Below are 18948 nucleotides of genomic sequence, written 5' to 3'. Positions count from 1 at the left end.
GTTCCAGTCTGAACTGGAACATTTCCTGGACAGGGGACGGATGGTCTCCAAATACAGCCATGATGAAGTAACAGATTTTTTTTAGAGAAATAAAAGAGTTATAAAAGCATTTATTAGGTGAGGTTGTAAAGTACCACTGGTGTTCAGTAGAAATGTCCATGGACCTGCTCTATGATTAGATGGGCTACCCCCTGGCACTGACTACTGTCCAGAAAGTTTCTTATTGTATTTGGATAGTTTATCCCACATTTCCTGAGATGCAGAAGGGAGCAAGCAGTACTAAAGAATTAACAACTAAAACAAAGCAAAGTTAATCCTCTGATAAACAGAGCTTCCTCATTTTTCTTTCTTTAAACACTGAGCTTCTACAGAAAAAAAAAACAAAAAAAACCCTGCCTTCCAAGATTATCTACAGCAGGACGAATATAGCCAATACCTGGCAACTTATAACTAAAACCAGTAATTTCTAGAAACAAATTCACAGAAAATTCATAGTGCTGGCATTTACTTTTAATTTGCTGTTTCTAAAATAATCTAAGAAACTATTTTTAATGTGAAAAAGGAAGATGAAACTATTTAATGTGTAAACCATATCCATATAACAAATCGAACACCACCAAAAGTCCAGTTTAAACTGGTTAACTGCTTTGTTTAGACATATTTTTGCAGTTTCTCCTTTACAACGAAATTAACTTTCTGAGATCCATAGTTATGTGATCACTGAAATGCCTTCCTATCTCTTCCTGATTCAATTTAAGAAAATCAGCTATTGGAGTTAACATTACCTACTAAGTCCTTCCCTTTGTTTTTACTTAAACAGCTCAGCTTCTGGTCTTAAGCTTCTAGAAATTCCATCCGGCTCTCTAACGTTCATTAAAATAAACACTACCTATTTTATTATTTGCAGTTCTGACGTCTCTCCGCTGAAACAAAAGGGTAGATTGTCTGCTACAAGAGACACCTGGAAGGTGCACAGAGTACAAAGGCCAGGATTCAAAAGAGTTCTCAGTGTATTCAACAAGCAATTACTTCTGCTTGTGATAGGAGACTGTCAGCTTCAAACACAAGGCATTCTTTGGGAAGATTAGTCCAAATTACATTTTATTACATTGGCCTGCTTGGATGGCCTAAACTTCATCTAGTTCTTATTCTAATGGAATTCAATCAAGGGTATTAATATATTGTTTATGACATGTTTGGAGTTCTTGTGTTATCAGCATACATTCATGAGAGGAGCTTCAAACAGTATCAGATAACAGTGAGCTGGATGTTGGATGTTGTACAGCACAGGGGATTTTATCATCTTGTTGAACCAGTGGCAGTGATTAAATTAAACTGTCTGAACAAAGCTTTTGCATGTCAGGCTGTTGAATGGCAAAATGAAAGAGTGACACACTTCAAAGATCAAGGAGAGAGGGAGCTGGAAAACCATAGTTATGTAACTTCTTACTTGTTATACTGAATAACTGAACTGGCTGCTGCCAGGGCTTTTACTAGCAAATAGCCAGAGCAAAACATTTTAAGCTATCAATAATTAATTTACTACATATGCACGCCAGAATGCATACAAAGTTCTTAAATGGCTGTTACTTCTCTGATCTCAGTGAGAACCGCATTGAATCTTACATGTTTTTCCTGCCATACTTTTGAAAAATGTTTAGAAAATGTGATTTATACCAATTCCCCATACAGCTTAGTTTTCATATTTGTGAGGTCTTAAGGCCCAATTTTTAGCTGGATTCTAAATTGAGTAATACCAAATTTCATCATTTCATAGATACCAGCAAGCTTGTTTGTAGGGATAAATGTTGTTCATAAAGATGAGAGCTACCATAGCTAACTCCTGAACTCTTGAAATATGTGATCTTTAAGAACTTGTATTGCCATAAAAATGAAATAAAATAAAATATTGCCAATAGAAATCTAGTTGAAAGAAAAAAAAAAGAAAAAAAAAAACAAAAAAAACTGACCTATGTAACATCCTTCCACAGAGTCTGGTTTCTGAAAGTAACTACTTTAGGCAAATCTCATTTAAATAAGTGAGAGCTTTTAATGTGTAAAACATGATTTACACTACAGCATACAACCTGCTGTTATTTTTGGTATGAACGCAGGTGTTTTCCTCCTACCCATTCTTGCATACACAAATGCTGGTACCATCTCATCTATTAAACCACAGTTTCCACAAACATGTTTTTCTTCTAAAATTCCGCAGTCCTAGATTTCAAATAAAAAGGCTGATCCAGAAAGCAATTTCTGTGACCAGATTCAGCTGAACCTTTATTGAGTACAGATAAGGTATTAGATAGGTATTCTCTATTCTTTTAATATTCATTACATCACATTTTAAGAAACATCAGAATGATTTTCTCTTATTCTATGTGGAATCCACAGAACGTCTTGAACTTGTTCAGAATTTTTAAGTAATACAAATTATCATTTCTTATCAATAATAATTTCATCCCATTACTTTACTTTGCACATTGAAACAAGTTTTAATATGCTCTCCGCATAAATAAATAAATTTTCTGTATTTATACAGAAAGATTAATTTGTTTTCATGTGCAAAAATGAAAGCATCCTTATTTTTATCAGTGCTGTGACTTAAAACCCATCTTCTTCAAAACTTCTAGTGTTTTCATTTGATAGTAATATTGTTCCTTCTTGTAGAGCCATAGTGCAATGACATCCATTAACATTCAAAACCAGAGAACACTTTCAAATTCAAATCCACTTGAGATGGTACAGTAGCAGAAATGGAGCCTGAGGGAAAGAATGTTAAGAATAAACAGAGAACCAACCTATTAGGATATTCTACTGTGTGCATCAGTTATTATAATTGGTGGTACATATGTGTGCATACATGTTTGTATTTCATTGCAGCCCTGTGAATAAATCAAGATGTAATATTTTTGGCAAACAGGTAAATATTAGACATTTCAGTGCACTACAGTCTATGCAACAGTACAATGATGTCTAATTATTTGGCGCTTATTAAAGCATACATATCTGTGGACTTATTTATGAAAGAATATGCAATAACTTTCCAGAGATATCTGTTTGTATTAGAGATTCCAGGAATTTCAGGCTGACTCTCTATACGTATAATCCTTTCTCTTTCAGTCTTCCTGTTTTCATCATTAACAGCATGATTTATGAGGTAACTTAATAGCCAATAGAATGAAATGTTGTACTTACCTAGAAACTGATTAATTTTCTTTGCAAAAAGCACATAGTACACATTCACTACTTATGAGACATGGGCAATCTGACCAAAACAATGTAATCATTTTTATTAAAGTTCTATCTCAATGTCTTTTTTTCAAAAAATTACAACTAAAACAAGTATAAGGATGCTTAATATCAAGCAGGCTTCTAAAGTCTGCTGAGATGAACATTATAGTTGAAAGAAAAAGCCCTTTACTTTAATTTTAGTTCTGCAAATAGAGAAGGCCAAAACATGGATCTCATTATTCATGCGCATATTCATATAAGACAAGGAGAATGTGACCCAGGTTGTATACCGAGTTATTACAAACGTCCATGTTGCAGAGTTTTTTCAATCTATATCGTAGAGTAAAATATGCACGGTATTATGTGCACAGGCAACGTGTATTTTTTATTGTGTATAAAAATATGTATTTACGCAGTAAGCCTTGGGTTTGTTTTTTTTTTGCTTGCTTAACATAGGTGTAATTCACTAGAAAGCCAAGTGAAAATATTAACACTGGAGAATTTCCTCTGGTGTCTTTTAATCACTGTGTGACTTAGTGACATTTTCTTAATAAGAAGTTAGTAGTATAGAGTTCTCAGCCTGTGGACAGTTATACACACAACCTTTCCAACTGCACTCAGCAAAATGTGATGTGAATAATGGCAGTTGTCTCTGTGAAAAGGGAATTAATCAGATCAACAATAGAAGGATGTGTCCAATTTAATCTAGATAATCAGCAGATTGATATTTGAATTGTCCGTTACAGTAGACTAAGGCCCAGTGTGCCCCAAAAATGAGTCCTCATCAAGAAACAAATTTGCCTAATGCAACCAGCTCAGCAGTAGATCTCACTATGGCAAAAGGAAAGTTACACAGGACAAATATTCAAGATAAATATCTACAAAGATATTGCTGGCATGCAGGAAATGGGTCTCCATTCTGAGCTACTCTCATGTGTGGGAATTCTTCAGCTCATAGGGAGAAAATACACATACTTAAATATACGTAAGATAAGATTGTAATACAAAGCAGGAACAAGTTGAATACTTTAATGAGCCATATGTGTATGATATAATCCACTAATGGTCTTTGAATCATTCATTCCTTATGATCATTCTCTCTTAAATAGGTTCACTTCAAATAGCGGTAGTTTATTAATGCTGTTTCCAACGCTGTAATTCATATTTGCTTTCCTGTAGATATAAAATAGAAGTGTCATGTTTCAGTGGTACTGCTCATGGAAATATTTCAGTTTTCAGGATAATTATATCTGGGTTTTGTTCCCTTTATTGATAAGGACTTCCAACCCCTGTACAGAGCATGGGGACAGTTGCTTGGAAACTCCTTTCCTTATCATGCTATTCCACAAAAAGTCATGCGGACTCAGGCACAAGTTGTCATATATTTCCTATGTGCTAATTCATTTATTTAAGCCAGAATCTTCATGAATGTACTTCAAGCTACTTCACAAAAGTAGTGGAATCCTGCTTGTCTAGTAAAAGCTTCATTTAGAAAAGCACTCACAACATGACTTTGGGCAGCTAGAGGACACATTACTTCAACTAGAATGTCTGTTTCCTTTCCTAATATATAGGAATGTATTAAGTATTCCTAAACACAGCTATTGTAAGAACTAATATAAGGCAAAGATAAAGGTAATTTAGAGTGTGCAGAAGGAGCGAGGCAATATTATACTCTCTAAAGTATATGCTTGTGCTAATGCTTGTGGTCAGAATCCATCATCATGCATCAGTGCATGCCAGGTCGAATAGGAAGGAAGCACTACTCTAACTGCCAACCATAGCATGGATCAAAAGACCAGAGTGATATGCTAATTTGGTTTAAGATGAATAAGCATGTCAGTTGCAGCATTTTATGTAAAACAGAACTTGTGAAGTTTTACAATCAGGTAGACACCAGAAAGGAATTACAATAATCCACCTTGGAGGTGACAGAAGTACTATAAGGATTAGCATTTCAGCTGTGGCTTAAGAAAATATTATCCTCAACCCAGCAACAGCAAGCACATAAATGAGTAAAAAATGTAGGGAGGATGGCATGTAAATGACCACTAAGGAACACAAAGAATAAGAGTACTGTGATTATCTGTGACAAGGAATACAGAGAAAAATGCAGCTGTGAACAAGAATGCTAGGAATACAATGAATATATGTGGTTTTACCTCCATCATATCTGAAACACCTTTGCACCTTTATCTGAAGGCCTTTATTCATCAGTGCATTTAAACTGGCAATTTGATAAATGTCCAGGAGAGACAGACAATTCTAGCCAGTTTCTATCAAGACAGGGTACCTTCTATTCCTAGTGCATGGCTGTGAGAGCTGTTCATTCCTAAATGCCTTCAGGTAGTTGCTATGGTTCCAGAAGGAGCTTGGGACCTATATGTTTTCCTGATGTGAATAATGAAGGAATTTTATTATTATTATTTTTTTAATACATCACTTGATGGTATATTCTAATAATATTTGTTGTCTCTTTATGTGACAATTACTATCTGCAACAAATCTACAATAGGAAATGTGGTAAAATCACTATAGAGTATAACAAGATTGCCTACTTAAAAAAAAAAAAGTTACATAGAAAACATAGAAAGCCAGCGAACTTGGACTTGAAGTGCACATGAATAAGCTCACAGAAGTAATTAAATATTTGTTTAACAGTCCACGTTAAACATTTGCACTCTAGGAACAGGTGTGGTGATGTACTGGAACTGGTTGCCCAAGAAGGTTGTGGATGCTCCATCCCTGGAGGCATTCAAGGCAAGGCTGGATGTGGCTCTGGGCAGCTTGGTCTACTGGTGGTGACCCTGCACATAGCAGGGGGATTGAAACTGGAGGATCTTTGTGGTCCTTTTCAACATGGGCCATTCTATGATTCTGCTGACAGCTTTGGTTAGTCCTTCATCCTCAGATGAGGGAAATGGTACTTCATGCTGCACACAAGGGAATTATTGTGGACTTGAATTTAAAATTTAAAGCGTAAGGTATTTATACATTAACATTCTTGTGCTTTGTTTTGTATGAACGTAGAGTCAATGGCAACAAATAACATTTCCCCAGGGAATTAGGCTAGAGATGGTATGAATCTAATTGAAACCATTATAGGAATATAATGTATCAAGTACATAGGTCATGCATTTTGATAAATATGGATATAATTTCTTTTTGCTTCACTGGGATAGGTTATACCTGGACAGGTGTTTTATGGGCACATTCCCCATGAAACCGATTATCCTTACTCTAGTGAATGCCAACAGGTATTTTAATTGAGAAAATATTATCACACATTCAGTGTCAAGTAGTTTAATGGTGTTTAACCAGGTGCTAAATAAGTGTCAAATGCTAAGATTCACATTTCTAATATGTGTGATGCAAAATAATGATTAAGTAGGTATGTTTCGCATGTACACAGCCAATAATAAGTTTTGTGTTGAGTAGAAAATAAATTAGGCTTAAGTGTACAAAATCCAAACAAGTGGAGCAATCACATCTTTAGTAATACATGAAAATAATTTTATGAGAAACATGCAAACCCCATCAAAGTAGCATATATAGTTGCAATGATATCCAATACATTCTTGCAAATTTTAGGCTTTGTAGTAATTTACAGCAATGAGCAGCTTGAGAACTAAATTAATGTGAGATTTGTACAAGCTCCGTTACACAGCCATGTACTTCTACTGTGTTTGTCTGTCAGATTTGTGGCTTGCTATTCCTATCCATGCTTTAAATTTGAATTGGCTTGAACTTCACCAGAACCTGCACTGCATTAAAATAAATTAAGCACCCCCCTCTTTTTCTTCTTGAAAGCACAATAGATGTCTCAACTGTTCTGATGCAAATCAGCAAATAACAGAACATTCTTCCCTTCAGGTTTTGAAGTTCAGGACCCTTAAAGTGCTGCTAGGCTGTGTAGGAGCTGCTTAAACATCTTAACCTCCAAAGAATGACTGACTTTTACTTTCCAAAAATATTTTGGACAACTGAAGAATGTCATAACCCCAGTCACCATGTAAAGCTTTGTGTTTCTTCTGTGTTTTGTTGTCTGTGTGTATGTTCAGTTTGATAATGAGCAAAAGCTTTAGAGTGCTGCAGTGCCTGTGAGAAAATACTGAGCTTGTGTCAGATTTAGACAGGAGTTAGGCTATACACCTACAATGGAAAAATAAGCAAGTAACAACTAAGTATATCTTTCAAGGCCTATTTTTACACAGTCTCCTCTAGACAAAAGAATGAACAAGACATTCACGACAGTGCCATCTGGTGACTCCCAATACTGTCAGCCACAGTCATAGGATTTATTTTCAACAGTTATAAGTTTGCAGCACAAAACATACCCAAAATAATTAGGAATTATTTGCTTCTGATTTTATTTAGTTAAATCATCATCATCATAAAAGAAAACATTAGGTGGTGTCTTGATATTGATTGTTGGCTTGGGGTTTGGAAAGTGTTCCAGTTATTTTTAATATTTACAAAAAGCAGTCAAAAGAATGATGCAAAAGTATTAAAAAGTAAAACTATTAGAATATTACATCAAATATTATATGTATACTCACATGTGTGTACTTGGAAGTACAAAAAAGCTATTTACATTAAGTGAAGGAAAATAGTTGGACAAAGGTAAACTACAGTACTAAATATCTTTAGTACTGTATATTCTAAAGCCTTCAGTAATAGAATAAAACTTGGATTAGCACTAATATTGTATTATTCTTTCAGAATAGAAATTGTGGTGACCCAAGTAACTGAAGGCCGGTAAGCATCACAAAAAAATATAAGGGAAATTAATGAAAAAGCTAATAAGCTGATGGAATTCAATTAATACAAAATTAAAGGTATGAATATAATTAACAATGGTCAACATGGTTTTGTAGAAAATAGGTCTTGTTAAATAAAACTTATTTCATTCTTTGATGGGATTATTAATTTAGTTTATGAAGTAAGAAGCGTAGTTTTAGACTTATGTACTCTAAAAGATCTGATACAGCCCTCCTCTGCCTTCTTATAAATGGCCTAAAAAGTTGCAGTAAAAACTCCTTTCATAGGATTAAGAAACGAGTAAATATTCCATGAGAAAGGATGAGTGCATGTAAGCATAACGTGGCCATAGTATACAGTGCAAGATCACACAAACAAGAGCACCTATCCTGATTTTAGCAGGGTCTGTTAGGTTCAGTGGACAGCCTGATACTTTTTTATTGACAGCAATTTAAAATATTGCTGGTAGAGTTCATATATTGCACAAAAGCTGGCAGAATGGTAAAGACAAGACAGATAGGCAGAGGGATTTTGAACTGCTCAGTAAGGCAGACCAAAGCACAATCCATTCTAACACAACTACACAAAAAAAGCCCCACAAAACTAAGAACAAGCTGGGCCATATGTGAAAAGTGAAGGACCATGTTCTGCAAATCAGCATTGTCAGGAAGGATTTAAAGGCTCAGTGAGAACATATAAATTCAAAGGGAATCGCGAGTGTGATACAGGAGCAAAACAATGAATAGAGCTGAATGATCTTATCATCTCCACACACAGCACAGGTGAGACTGCTGTCAGACCTAAGGGAGAGCAAAAATAAGACAGGCTGCAGGGAAGACCAAAATGAGCACTAGAAAGAAGAAAAATGCTTTACAGAAAGGAAAGTCCTTTCAGCTTATCAAAAAGAGGAGAGAGTGGTGTCTTGATTATAATAGCTCCCTCAGGAGAAAAGCCCACAAACTAAAGAGTTATTTAGTTGAGAAGAAAAAAGCGTAACAAGCAGCTGTGTACCAAGCCAAATAAATTAAAACAAGAAATAAAGCACACAGAGTTTAACAGTGGAGATGATTAACTATGGAACAAACCAACAAAGGAAACAGTGGATACACTATCTCTATTAATGTCTTCAACTCAAGAATAAATGTCTTTTTGGATATGCTTTATCTAAACACAAGGTATTGAACTCAATAGCAAGGCTGTTGGGTGCAAATCAAAGGCTTGTGAAATACAGGAAGTTAGAGTAGATGATCTAATGGGAATATTTACAAAGACTAATCTTAGCCTCGGGATACTAGTCTCCTTGGATTACCTCTTCAGTCAATAGAGAGTTTTCTTTAGAGAGCAATTCAGAAAAGAATAACTTCAGAGCTCTGATTTGCTCCTCTCCACAGAGAGCTTGTCTCTCCACTGGCAAGAGAAGAAATCAGAGGTTTAAGGAAAAACATTTCTTCACTAAAGTGTAACCACTCTAACATTGTAATAATTATAAAATTACAATATATTATATACCTGGGGAAGGACTTGGTGGGTTAACTGGGAACTGGGGTGCCTCTCCACTAATTAACCCTCGATAACTCAATCTGCTTATGTCTGACCATGCAGGAGCTATGGTTTGTCCCAGAGATTTTATCACCTATACTGTGAAGCTGAGGTTTACGATAGCACTTATTTCTCATCCCCAAATAACATACTCCAGGAGACCTTTGTCCTTCCTGCATTCCTCTCTCATTTTGGAGACCATGAACTGGAAAGAGATGCAGAACAGTATTTGGGGGAAAGCAAAAAGCTCCTGGCCACAGGGAAATTGAGAGGGTGCCTCCACTTGCTGTTTTTTTTTTCTACTAGAAATGGTAGAAATTGCCATAGTTCTTAGCTAATGCACTCACGTGGCTATTCATTTTGTACTTTTAGACTGTGATGCTACTACGACATTTGTACATCCAAACTAGACACTGAGACACTTTGTGCCTCTGTTATTCTGAATATTCTGTTATGTACAACAGACTTGCCATGCTGAAAACACTCTCAGTTGTGGTTGTTTTAATACTAGTGTGTTTCATTTCAGTAAAAGTTAAATACATAACAGAACATTTCAACTTCTCACTTTAGCAGGCCAAAAGCAAACAATCAATAAGCATGCATATTTTAATTCTTCCTTCAAGATTAAAAATGTTTTCGAAAATAAATCAAAAGGTTAAATTACACCAATCCTTCATTATACTGAAAATTGATCCTAAGATACTTTTTATTAGAATCCATGCAAAACTAACAAAGGGGTATTTTACAAAGCTGTTAACAGCAGCTGCAAATGTTTGCCTGCCATCTAGTGGAATGTGCGAGTTTTCGGCAACGTTTGTACTTGGCCTCCTGCTTCGTGTTTTGTAGATGTTGGACATTCTCCAAAACAAAAGTTACAGAAGTGAGCATGAAAAGCAGGAATGCTAACAGTCCTCATAAAATCCTCAGACAACAAACTTCAATTGATTCAAAAGACAAAGTAGCCACCTCTAGATAGAAAATAATGTAATGCAAATGAGGATGTATCAGTTGATTATCACAGAAGCCAACACAGAAAAAGATGAAAACAGTGAAAGTTTTGTTTTTTTTTTCCTCAGAGAGTTTCTACTATAAATATTTCAGCCAAACCTGAACATAAAACAGAGGCCAAATGTGACTCAGATATCTAGTATTTGACATAGCATAGAACAGTAATAACGACAAGTAAATAAAATTTGCATTTTTATAACAATTCCTGATATTTATATGATGTTTCTCCACAAAAATGGAAAACACATCCTAAACCACTGGATTCCTAAATTGTACACTGTAGCAGCCTAAATCAATTTTAGAGATACAGATATACAGGAGTTTATGGCGCCAGGTCGCTGAGCAGATTTGGCCATGCAGTTTGAACAGTCTCTAGAAGTTGTGATCTTATTAGGACCATTCAAAATAATTCTATCAAAATTGTTTCCAGAAGAAATATGAGTTGTCAGGAAAACTTATCGAATGATGCCTGATCTTGAGAAAATACTGTAGAAATGACTGCTGAAAAATTGGAAACCAATGGAGCTCCTCAAATGAGAAACTTAAATTGGAGACAAGAGATGGAAATGGTGGACTGCTGCAGATTTAGTTGGCATGAAATCCAATTCATGGAATAGAAATGAGAGGAGAAGGCATTGAAGAATAAACTATTACGAAACTGCTCTGAAATAATATATTTGAATCTGTATTATGTTTTTTATTTTGTTACTATTTTTAATATATTTATATACATATATATTTTACATTTCAATGAAGGTAAGCACCCTATTTTAACTAGAGTGCTTTTCCACTGGAAAACTAGATCCACCCTAACAAAATAATTTCATTGTTCTCCATTCAGTCACACTGACGATGAACAGTGTCCATAAGCAGTTAGTTTAAGTCTTGTATGACTGTTCCACTAACTTCAATAAAACTTCACATGGTGTAAAAGTTAATGCTAAATCTGGGCTCAACATGTCTAAAAATGGAATGGTCGTTGCAAAGTCATTTAACTAGAGCAGACAGACAGGTGCTGATTGACAAAAACTGTCAGCTTTATTACTATTGTCATTCTTAAAGTGAAATGCATAGCCTGAGATACCATACTAAAAATAAAGGCCAGATTACCAGACTGAGTATATGGCATAGACATCTTTTTGTCTTCCGTATGAGCGCAGTTGTCACAGCATGTAGGACTAAATAACCATGCATGTAATTTGCTGAGTCGCTCCTATGCCTGAGATGGGTTTCACGCAAACAGCAAAGCTAAGCAAAATATTCATTTCTCAATTGGAAAAGTACTTGATGAGGAAAAAAAAAAAAACAACGAAAAAGAAAGTTCAGTTTGTATCCCTAATCTGCTGGTGACTTGCTAGACTTCTTTTTCTGTGGCCCAAATAACACTTGTCCAGATATTTTTGCTTATATCTGTATCTTAAAACATGTAAAGCTAGTGAAAGATTTCATGAGGTACTGGAAGGGGAATCGAACTTACACTACAGTATTTGCAAGTGATTAGTATTTTTTCCTAGCAACTTTCTTACAGCATTTATGTCTTATCTAAGGTCTCTGAGCTTCATGCATAAGCTGCATATGACCATAAAACCCTGGCTTTTTCACAGCTCTAAATCAGAAACAGTATACAGCAACCTGCTGCCTATCACACACTTGAGTTTGATGCAGGCTCTATGGTTGTAGGAATTAGCCTATTTCTCTGCATTTGATTAGCTGAACCAAGCCCTCTCAAAAGTTCATTTTGTTGGATCACAAATCATAGGATCACAGAACCACAGAATTGTAGGGGTTGGAAGGGACCTCTAGAGATCATCGAGTCCAACACCCCTGCCAAAGCAGGTTCCCTACACGTCACACAGGTAGGCATCCAGTCGGGTATTGAATATCTCCAGAGAAGGAGACTCCACCACCTCCCTGGGCAGCCTGTTCCAGTGCTCCATCACCCTCACCATAAAGAAGTTCTTCGACACATTAGTGCGGAACTTCCTATGCTGAAGTTTCATCCCATTACCCCTAGTCCTGTCCCCAGGATCATAGGGTTTGGAAGGGATCTCTGGAGATCATTGAGCCCAGACCCTCCACTAAAGCAAGTTTCCTAAAGCAGATTGCACTGGAAATGTCTGCATCTATAAACTGTCTCGGGAACAAAGCTGAAGTATACCAAGCAGCTCTCTTAGGAGACAAGAAAAAATGTCACAGGAAGTTTTCTGAAGCTTGAAGAAGAATGAAGCCAGAAGTGATAACTGTGATAATTTGCATTGACAGGGGTGTGTGATGGGACATCTGCAACATGATAGTAATGGCAAGGGTGGCCAGAAGCCCCTTTGGCCCCCTACTGCCATCTTCAAGGCTAAAGAAAAGCCACCTGGTCAAAGAAATTTTAGCACAGCCATTCTGGGCCTGTGTCAAACTTACTCTCAGAAGGCCTGGCCTTGTTCTGTCCTCAGCCTACCACAGTCTTGCTAGGAGACACCTAATGCCCAGAGCTGCCCTTAAACCCCTCCAGCCCACCCTGCTCCTGGCTCCCAGACCCTGTCCTTGATGAAAGGCCCCAGCCTCTGCTGTCACCTGCTGTGCCCTGTCATTGCTTCAGTACTGCTATGTGTTTAATAAACAGTTGTGTTCAATTAAAAAAATAAATAGATCTATTCCTGAACTTGCTGATACTGGGGATGAGGAGAAAGGAAACACGACTAGCTATGAACCTTAGTCTCTTCCCACATCTCCATTATATAGGAACCCATCACTGTCCTCAAACATTACAATTTTGGAGCTGTTGTTCAGATCAAATAAAATCAGGCAGGGTTATCCCTCAGCCTCCTCATCAACCCACAGTGTGCTTCCTCTTCCCATTGGCTCGGGGTCATCCCCAGCTCTTTCCATCAGAAACTGCAGAATGGCCAATTGTATCCTCCTCAGTTCCTCTATTTTTCTTACCTTCAGGGAAAATTAGCTATGAGCACTCAATTCACATCTACTGGTATAAGGATGCCACTGATATCTTCCAACAGCTTTTAGAGATCCATTTTCATGCATCTCCTTACACATAACAAAGCAGAGGTGAGAAAACAAATACTGTGATAATAAAAGTGCTCAAACTCAACAGATTGAAGCTCAAATTTTTAACAGGTGGTGGTGCTTTGCTTTTATCAGGTAACATTTAAGTGTCTTAGAAACTAGGCTTCCATTTATCTTACTGACAGAAACACTGCTGATATTTATCCTGAATATTCCTAATTTTCAATACATTTCCATGGAGCTCTTTTATACTGCCCTTCATAGATAGTGAAGTCAGAAGGTATCGCTTCAGCCAGTTAGCATGGCCTCCTGCAAAAAATAATCAGAGAGGTATCCCCAGAAACTGCACTAAAGCTATGACTTAGAAACATTCTTAATTTCATTTTATCAATATCAAGCAGTAGCCAGCTTGCCATTTACCTAGTATGGAATCATAGAATCACGAAGGCTGGAAAAGACCTACAAGAACATCCAGACCAACCACCCACTTATCACCAATAGATCTTACTAAACCCTGACACTGCACCTAAACATTGCTTGAACATCACCAGGGTTGGTGACTCCACCACCTCTCTGTGCAGCATCAAGCCAGCTCCTTACCCAGCATAGACTGTATGCTGTATCAGTGTTCAGATATTTCAGTTACTGGAAAGTTGTGCCTTATTTTTATGACTTTGTTTCTCATATCAGCTATATTTGCTTTGTTGGATTCAATTCAGAGAGGTAGCCATTGGATTTCTTACCATGCTTATGGATAAACGCATCACAATTATCTCTCTCCTCAACTTCTCTTTGAGAAACTGCATAGACTAAGTTCTTCAAGACCTCACAAGACTAGATTTCCAGTCTTGAAATGATGTTATGGCTTTCGCAAAAATTATTTTTCTGTCATGACAACTCTCTGGATATATAACTCTGAGTCTGGAAGTGAACACTATGTATTTTTGTCTTCATAATGTCTGTAAAGTAAATCCATTTACTAAAAATAAGTAACTCTCCCTAGGAAATGCTTTCATTGGAGCAACTACTGATGTTCTTCCAAAAAATCCTTCTCAATTTACCATTTTTTGAAAACTAAGCATTTGTTCTTTTATATATTTAATGACATTTTTATTTCATATCCAACAGGACAGCAAAAGAGGTAACAACCCAATGCATTTCTGTTTTTATTGAATTACGCCAACAACTTTAATACAAAACTGTCCTTCATAAATTCAAACATACCTTACCTCCATTTCACACAGACACCTGTAAGTAATAATGAACAGTAATTAAAGAACCCACCTATGTTCCCATGAAACTCATGACTGTGCTTAAGCTCTCACAGCTATGCTACATATAGCACTTAGAACAGTAAAACCACAGGAAAACTGTGAGATACCCCAAAAATATGACACTGATTAGGAAATAAAATGGCAGACAAAGCTCAGTATAGATAAACAAAAAAGGGGTACACATGGATCCTAGGAAGGGAATTAAAAGAGTGAATAGGCCAGTCTGCATATCTAAAGGTTCCCTTCTCAAAAAAGGAGACAGAAAAGTTTCAAATGCAGAAGTTATTCCACACCTCTGAGCAGCCAAAGAATATTTAAATTAACATATTTCAGCATTAGTTACAGTAGAACCAAGAGGAAATTTAAATGTAAATTTTATACCTGCAGAATCATGACTGGCACAACCACCATACTTAAAATGTCTACTGCATAGGAACATAAGGATAGTAAAAATCAGGTTCAAAATAAACAAATGGCAACAGTTCCCTGTGTCACAGACATCATTTGATACAAGCTGTTTTTATTCAAGAAGCATATACAGTCATAGGGAAACTGGACAAGTACTGGAAAAAACAGCATTAGAGATTGCTAATAGACAAACCATATGATGTCCAGGAAAGCCTGGAATAGAAGACATTTGGAAGCTAGAATACAGAAGGAAAAGAACCAAACATGCTTGCATTGTTCTTATTCTTCCTCAGGCATCTGCTTTTGACTATAGAAGAAAAGCTATTGTGTTAAAAAAAACCTTTAGCTGGAACCAGTATAGCTATTCTTGTTTTCAAGACTTCAAGGTGTTTGACTCCCTACATTTAAGTTAAACATTACCACTTGCTCTATGTGATAAGAAAAGTATTATATAAAATTTTATATCTGTCAAATTAAGTTTTGAATGTCTAAAACATGCCCTGATTCTATAATTCTGCTTGAGACATAGTGTCCTGGAAAAAGGCTTAAGTGCGTAAAAAACAAGTTCATCAATGCTAAAATGGCAAGCACAACTTACCTAGGCAGCACTGCACTCATATTGCATTTGCAAGCTGATTATAAACATTTCAGGGACATAAAATCAACACTGAAACCACAATAAATGTAACAGAAGTTAGAAACATTTGTGTATTTTCAGCAGTAAAGTGATGAATAGGAGTGGCAAGGGAAGCCATCAGAATTACTATATTACCTAAACATCTGGGAACTGAAAGAAAAAAAAAAAAATACACTGCCAATGCACAAGCACTCTAATTTCAGAAGCATCTAGGATACATTTGCTGTTTAAATTTTAGTTCCGCAATTCTCTTCAGAAACAAATGAAAACCTGTCAACACTGCAAGAATACTTTTCTGGTTTTGACATCAGGCACTGATCCCAGTAAAACGTGAAATAACCAACTGCTTATTTGTTTTAAGTATTTTAACATTTTCAGTCTTTGCTGATTTCTCACATTTTTCTAGGATACATTTATTGTCAATCTTTCCATACAGTAGATTCTTTAATACTTTCGAAAACATTACACACAGTATTCAGAAGTTTTAACACAGATTCTACACCTTTCTGGAGTGATTTTTTGGCCAGAGTAATAGGAAATAGAAGATATTTATCATGTTTTCTAAAGCTGTGACCCATATAGAGTAATGTGTTACGTAAACTCAAAAGAACTTTTCCGTCCGCACAAAAGATGAACCTTGAATCTTTATTACGTGTGCTTCCCCTGTCAGCCTGCTTTGGGTTCTATTAACACCACTACTTAGAAAACAGTCTAACAAAAAATTGGAAAAGCTAAAACAGCAGCAGAGGACAAACACAAGAAAATTTTCTTCCTATGAAGAAGCATAACTCCTGGATGCAAAAGATTCACTGAATGATAATTTGTTCAGTAGCTTAATGCATACACTAGAAAGATTTGTTTTTGCATCAGTGGATATTGTTTGTGCTGAAGGAGAAGACTCCCCTACACCAAGTGACTGTTTAACACAATTAAATCAGCCCCTACTTGTAAGATGCTTTGACTAGTAATTAACAATATATGCTTAATATTTTCAGGTTGAGTGTTCAGAACATAAGCAAACAGCATTTGATATTCCACGTTATCTACATGTCAAATTTACATACATCCAAATTCCTTTCTAAAACAAGTTAAAAACTCTTTTTCCAACAGAATTAGAAGGACAAGTCATTATCTTGATAATCAAAAGTGCTTTATTTCTTACTTTCAGAACATGACTTAAGTCATTTAAGTCATCATCTGTACTCTAATTAAAATCAGCTCAATAGGGACTTCTTTCCTACCTTTACCACAGATAAAAGCATCCACATATTTTCACACTAGTACAACAGGAATAAACAGAACACAATAGCACTTCTAAAGAATGCGTTAACAAGCCATATTCGTGATAACATTCACTGTTACACACTAGTAATTTCAGCAAACCTTCAATCTCTGACACTGTTTAAAAATCCTACATGCTGAAGGGCAGTTACACTAAAATTCACCCCTGGTTCATAAAAATAACCAAGTATTCAAGTGTGGTAAGATTACTGGTGGGCCTATTTAAGAAAACCCAACTTTAAGCTCTTCCATACATTGCCTTTTTCAAGATGACTTAGAGATACTCTGAAACCTCCAGATATAATTTGACTTTGTATTTCTAAGTAGCAGCCAATGTTCAAATTCTTTATCAGCTCTACAACTTCGAACTCTTCTCATGAAGAAGGATTCTATCACATCAGCTTGTCATATTTTCAGCAGCCTAGGGAAAAAAAAAAATTTGTCACCAAAAGCAGACATCATTTATGTTGTAGATTTGAAGCCCAGTTATGAGATAAAAAGAGAAATGAAAGCAACACAAATAAGACATAAAAAATAGAGAAGAAATAGAACATCCCTCAACAATGTATATGCACAATTAAGCTTGTGTACACACATTTAAGCACATACACAAATAAAAAATACACACAAGTATAGAAGAGTTTGTAATTGTTTAAAAAAAAAAAAATTGAAATGATGCAAAAAAAAGCCAGATTGTCAAATCTGAAAGCTGAGTTCTTTAAGAATCAGAACATAGCCTTCAAAAACAGATAAATAAACAACATAAGATGTAGTGGAGAAGGAATCATGATGGTTAGGTAGACAGCAAAGCATCAAAATCCTTTAAAGGGCAAATGAGAATTTTTTAACTATAGTTATTTTCCCTATTAACCAAATAGTTACATGTGGCTTTTTATACTTTAGTACTTACAATGCACACACACCATGAAATGCTGTGATTTGTCTTTGGAGAGACGTAAAGCACAGGTTAATGAGGTGACAGCAATGTGTGGAGACTGTTAGCCACAACAGCTTGATGAACTTGTTCACAAGTGTTGCTACAGACAGGGTAGTCAGGCATTGGAATGCACTGCCCAGGGAGGTGGTGGAGTCACCAACCATGGGAGTGTTCAAGAAACATTTGGATGTTGTGTTGATGAATATGATTTAGCTGGGAAGTATTGGTAATGGTTGGACTGGATGATCTTCTAGGTCTTTTCCAACCTTGATAATTCTGTCATTCTGTGATACATACTATGAGGCCTGAGGGTGTATAAGGAGCTGATATGGGCTGAAGAAGAAAGCTACAGTCCAGTCAGGACATGACGCAGATAAAACCACTTTTAGAAGTGTGGTGGTTTTTTTTTTAGGGAATGGCATTACCTTTAGAGCTTCTGTAGCCTTACGCAGTTCTTTAATAACAGAAGACAGTGCTTCTGGGTTGATACCTTGCTCACAAAGCCGCACACAAATAGACAAGGTCTCCATATCCAACCCAGTATTTAATATTCTTGAAATCTCAAACAGAACTGCAAGGAAAAAGAAAGCAAATTAGCCCCAACAGCGATCAAAGAAGTTATTAATCAAAGCTGAATTTCTACTGTACAGCATGGAAGTGGCAGTTATGGAACCTCAAGCAAACCAATGTATCTACAAACAAGTGCCGCATCCCCAACCCCACTGGCCCCTCCCGCCCCTCCCTCGTACCGTCCATCGTCTCCCTCACGGCGTTGAGGCTGGCGGCATTGCTCGCCATGGCGACCGCCCACCCGGAAGCAGAAGGAGCGACCCCAACCTCACGTGATTCCGGGA

The 18948-nt window shown here is 36.4% G+C and overlaps 1 protein-coding gene across 1 annotated transcript; it reads right to left on the bottom strand.

The window, feature by feature from the left end:
* Positions 1 to 17004: 17004 nt before the first annotated feature.
* MZT1 (mitotic spindle organizing protein 1) lies at positions 17005 to 18913 on the bottom strand. The gene is made up of 3 exons (XM_015851655.3): positions 18844 to 18913; positions 18520 to 18665; positions 17005 to 17578 (listed from the first exon to the last, which is right to left on the bottom strand). Exons 1-3 carry the CDS (start codon positions 18890 to 18892, stop codon positions 17555 to 17557), a joined length of 219 nt encoding a protein of 72 aa, XP_015707141.1. The 5' UTR covers positions 18893 to 18913; the 3' UTR covers positions 17005 to 17554.
* Positions 18914 to 18948: the final 35 nt, after the last annotated feature.

The sequence above is a fragment of the Coturnix japonica genome, chromosome 1, assembly GCF_054131305.1.
Source record: "Coturnix japonica strain WE chromosome 1, WE-NBRP24, whole genome shotgun sequence".
Lineage (NCBI taxonomy): Eukaryota > Metazoa > Chordata > Aves > Galliformes > Phasianidae > Coturnix > Coturnix japonica.
The sequence above is the reverse complement of the archived record's forward strand: the minus strand, read 5'-3'. Positions and strand labels throughout refer to the sequence as shown.

Coding starts and splice junctions, on each gene's coding strand:
- MZT1 (XM_015851655.3), bottom strand. CDS start 18,892: ATGGCGAGCAATGCCGCCAGCCTCAACGCCGTGAGGGAGACGATGGAC. Junction 18,666..18,843: donor CGTGAGGGAGACGATGGACG/GTACGAGGGAGG, acceptor TTTTCCTTGCAG/TTCTGTTTGAGATTTCAAGA. Junction 17,579..18,519: donor AGGCTACAGAAGCTCTAAAG/GTAATGCCATTC, acceptor TTTTTTCCCTAG/GCTGCTGAAAATATGACAAG.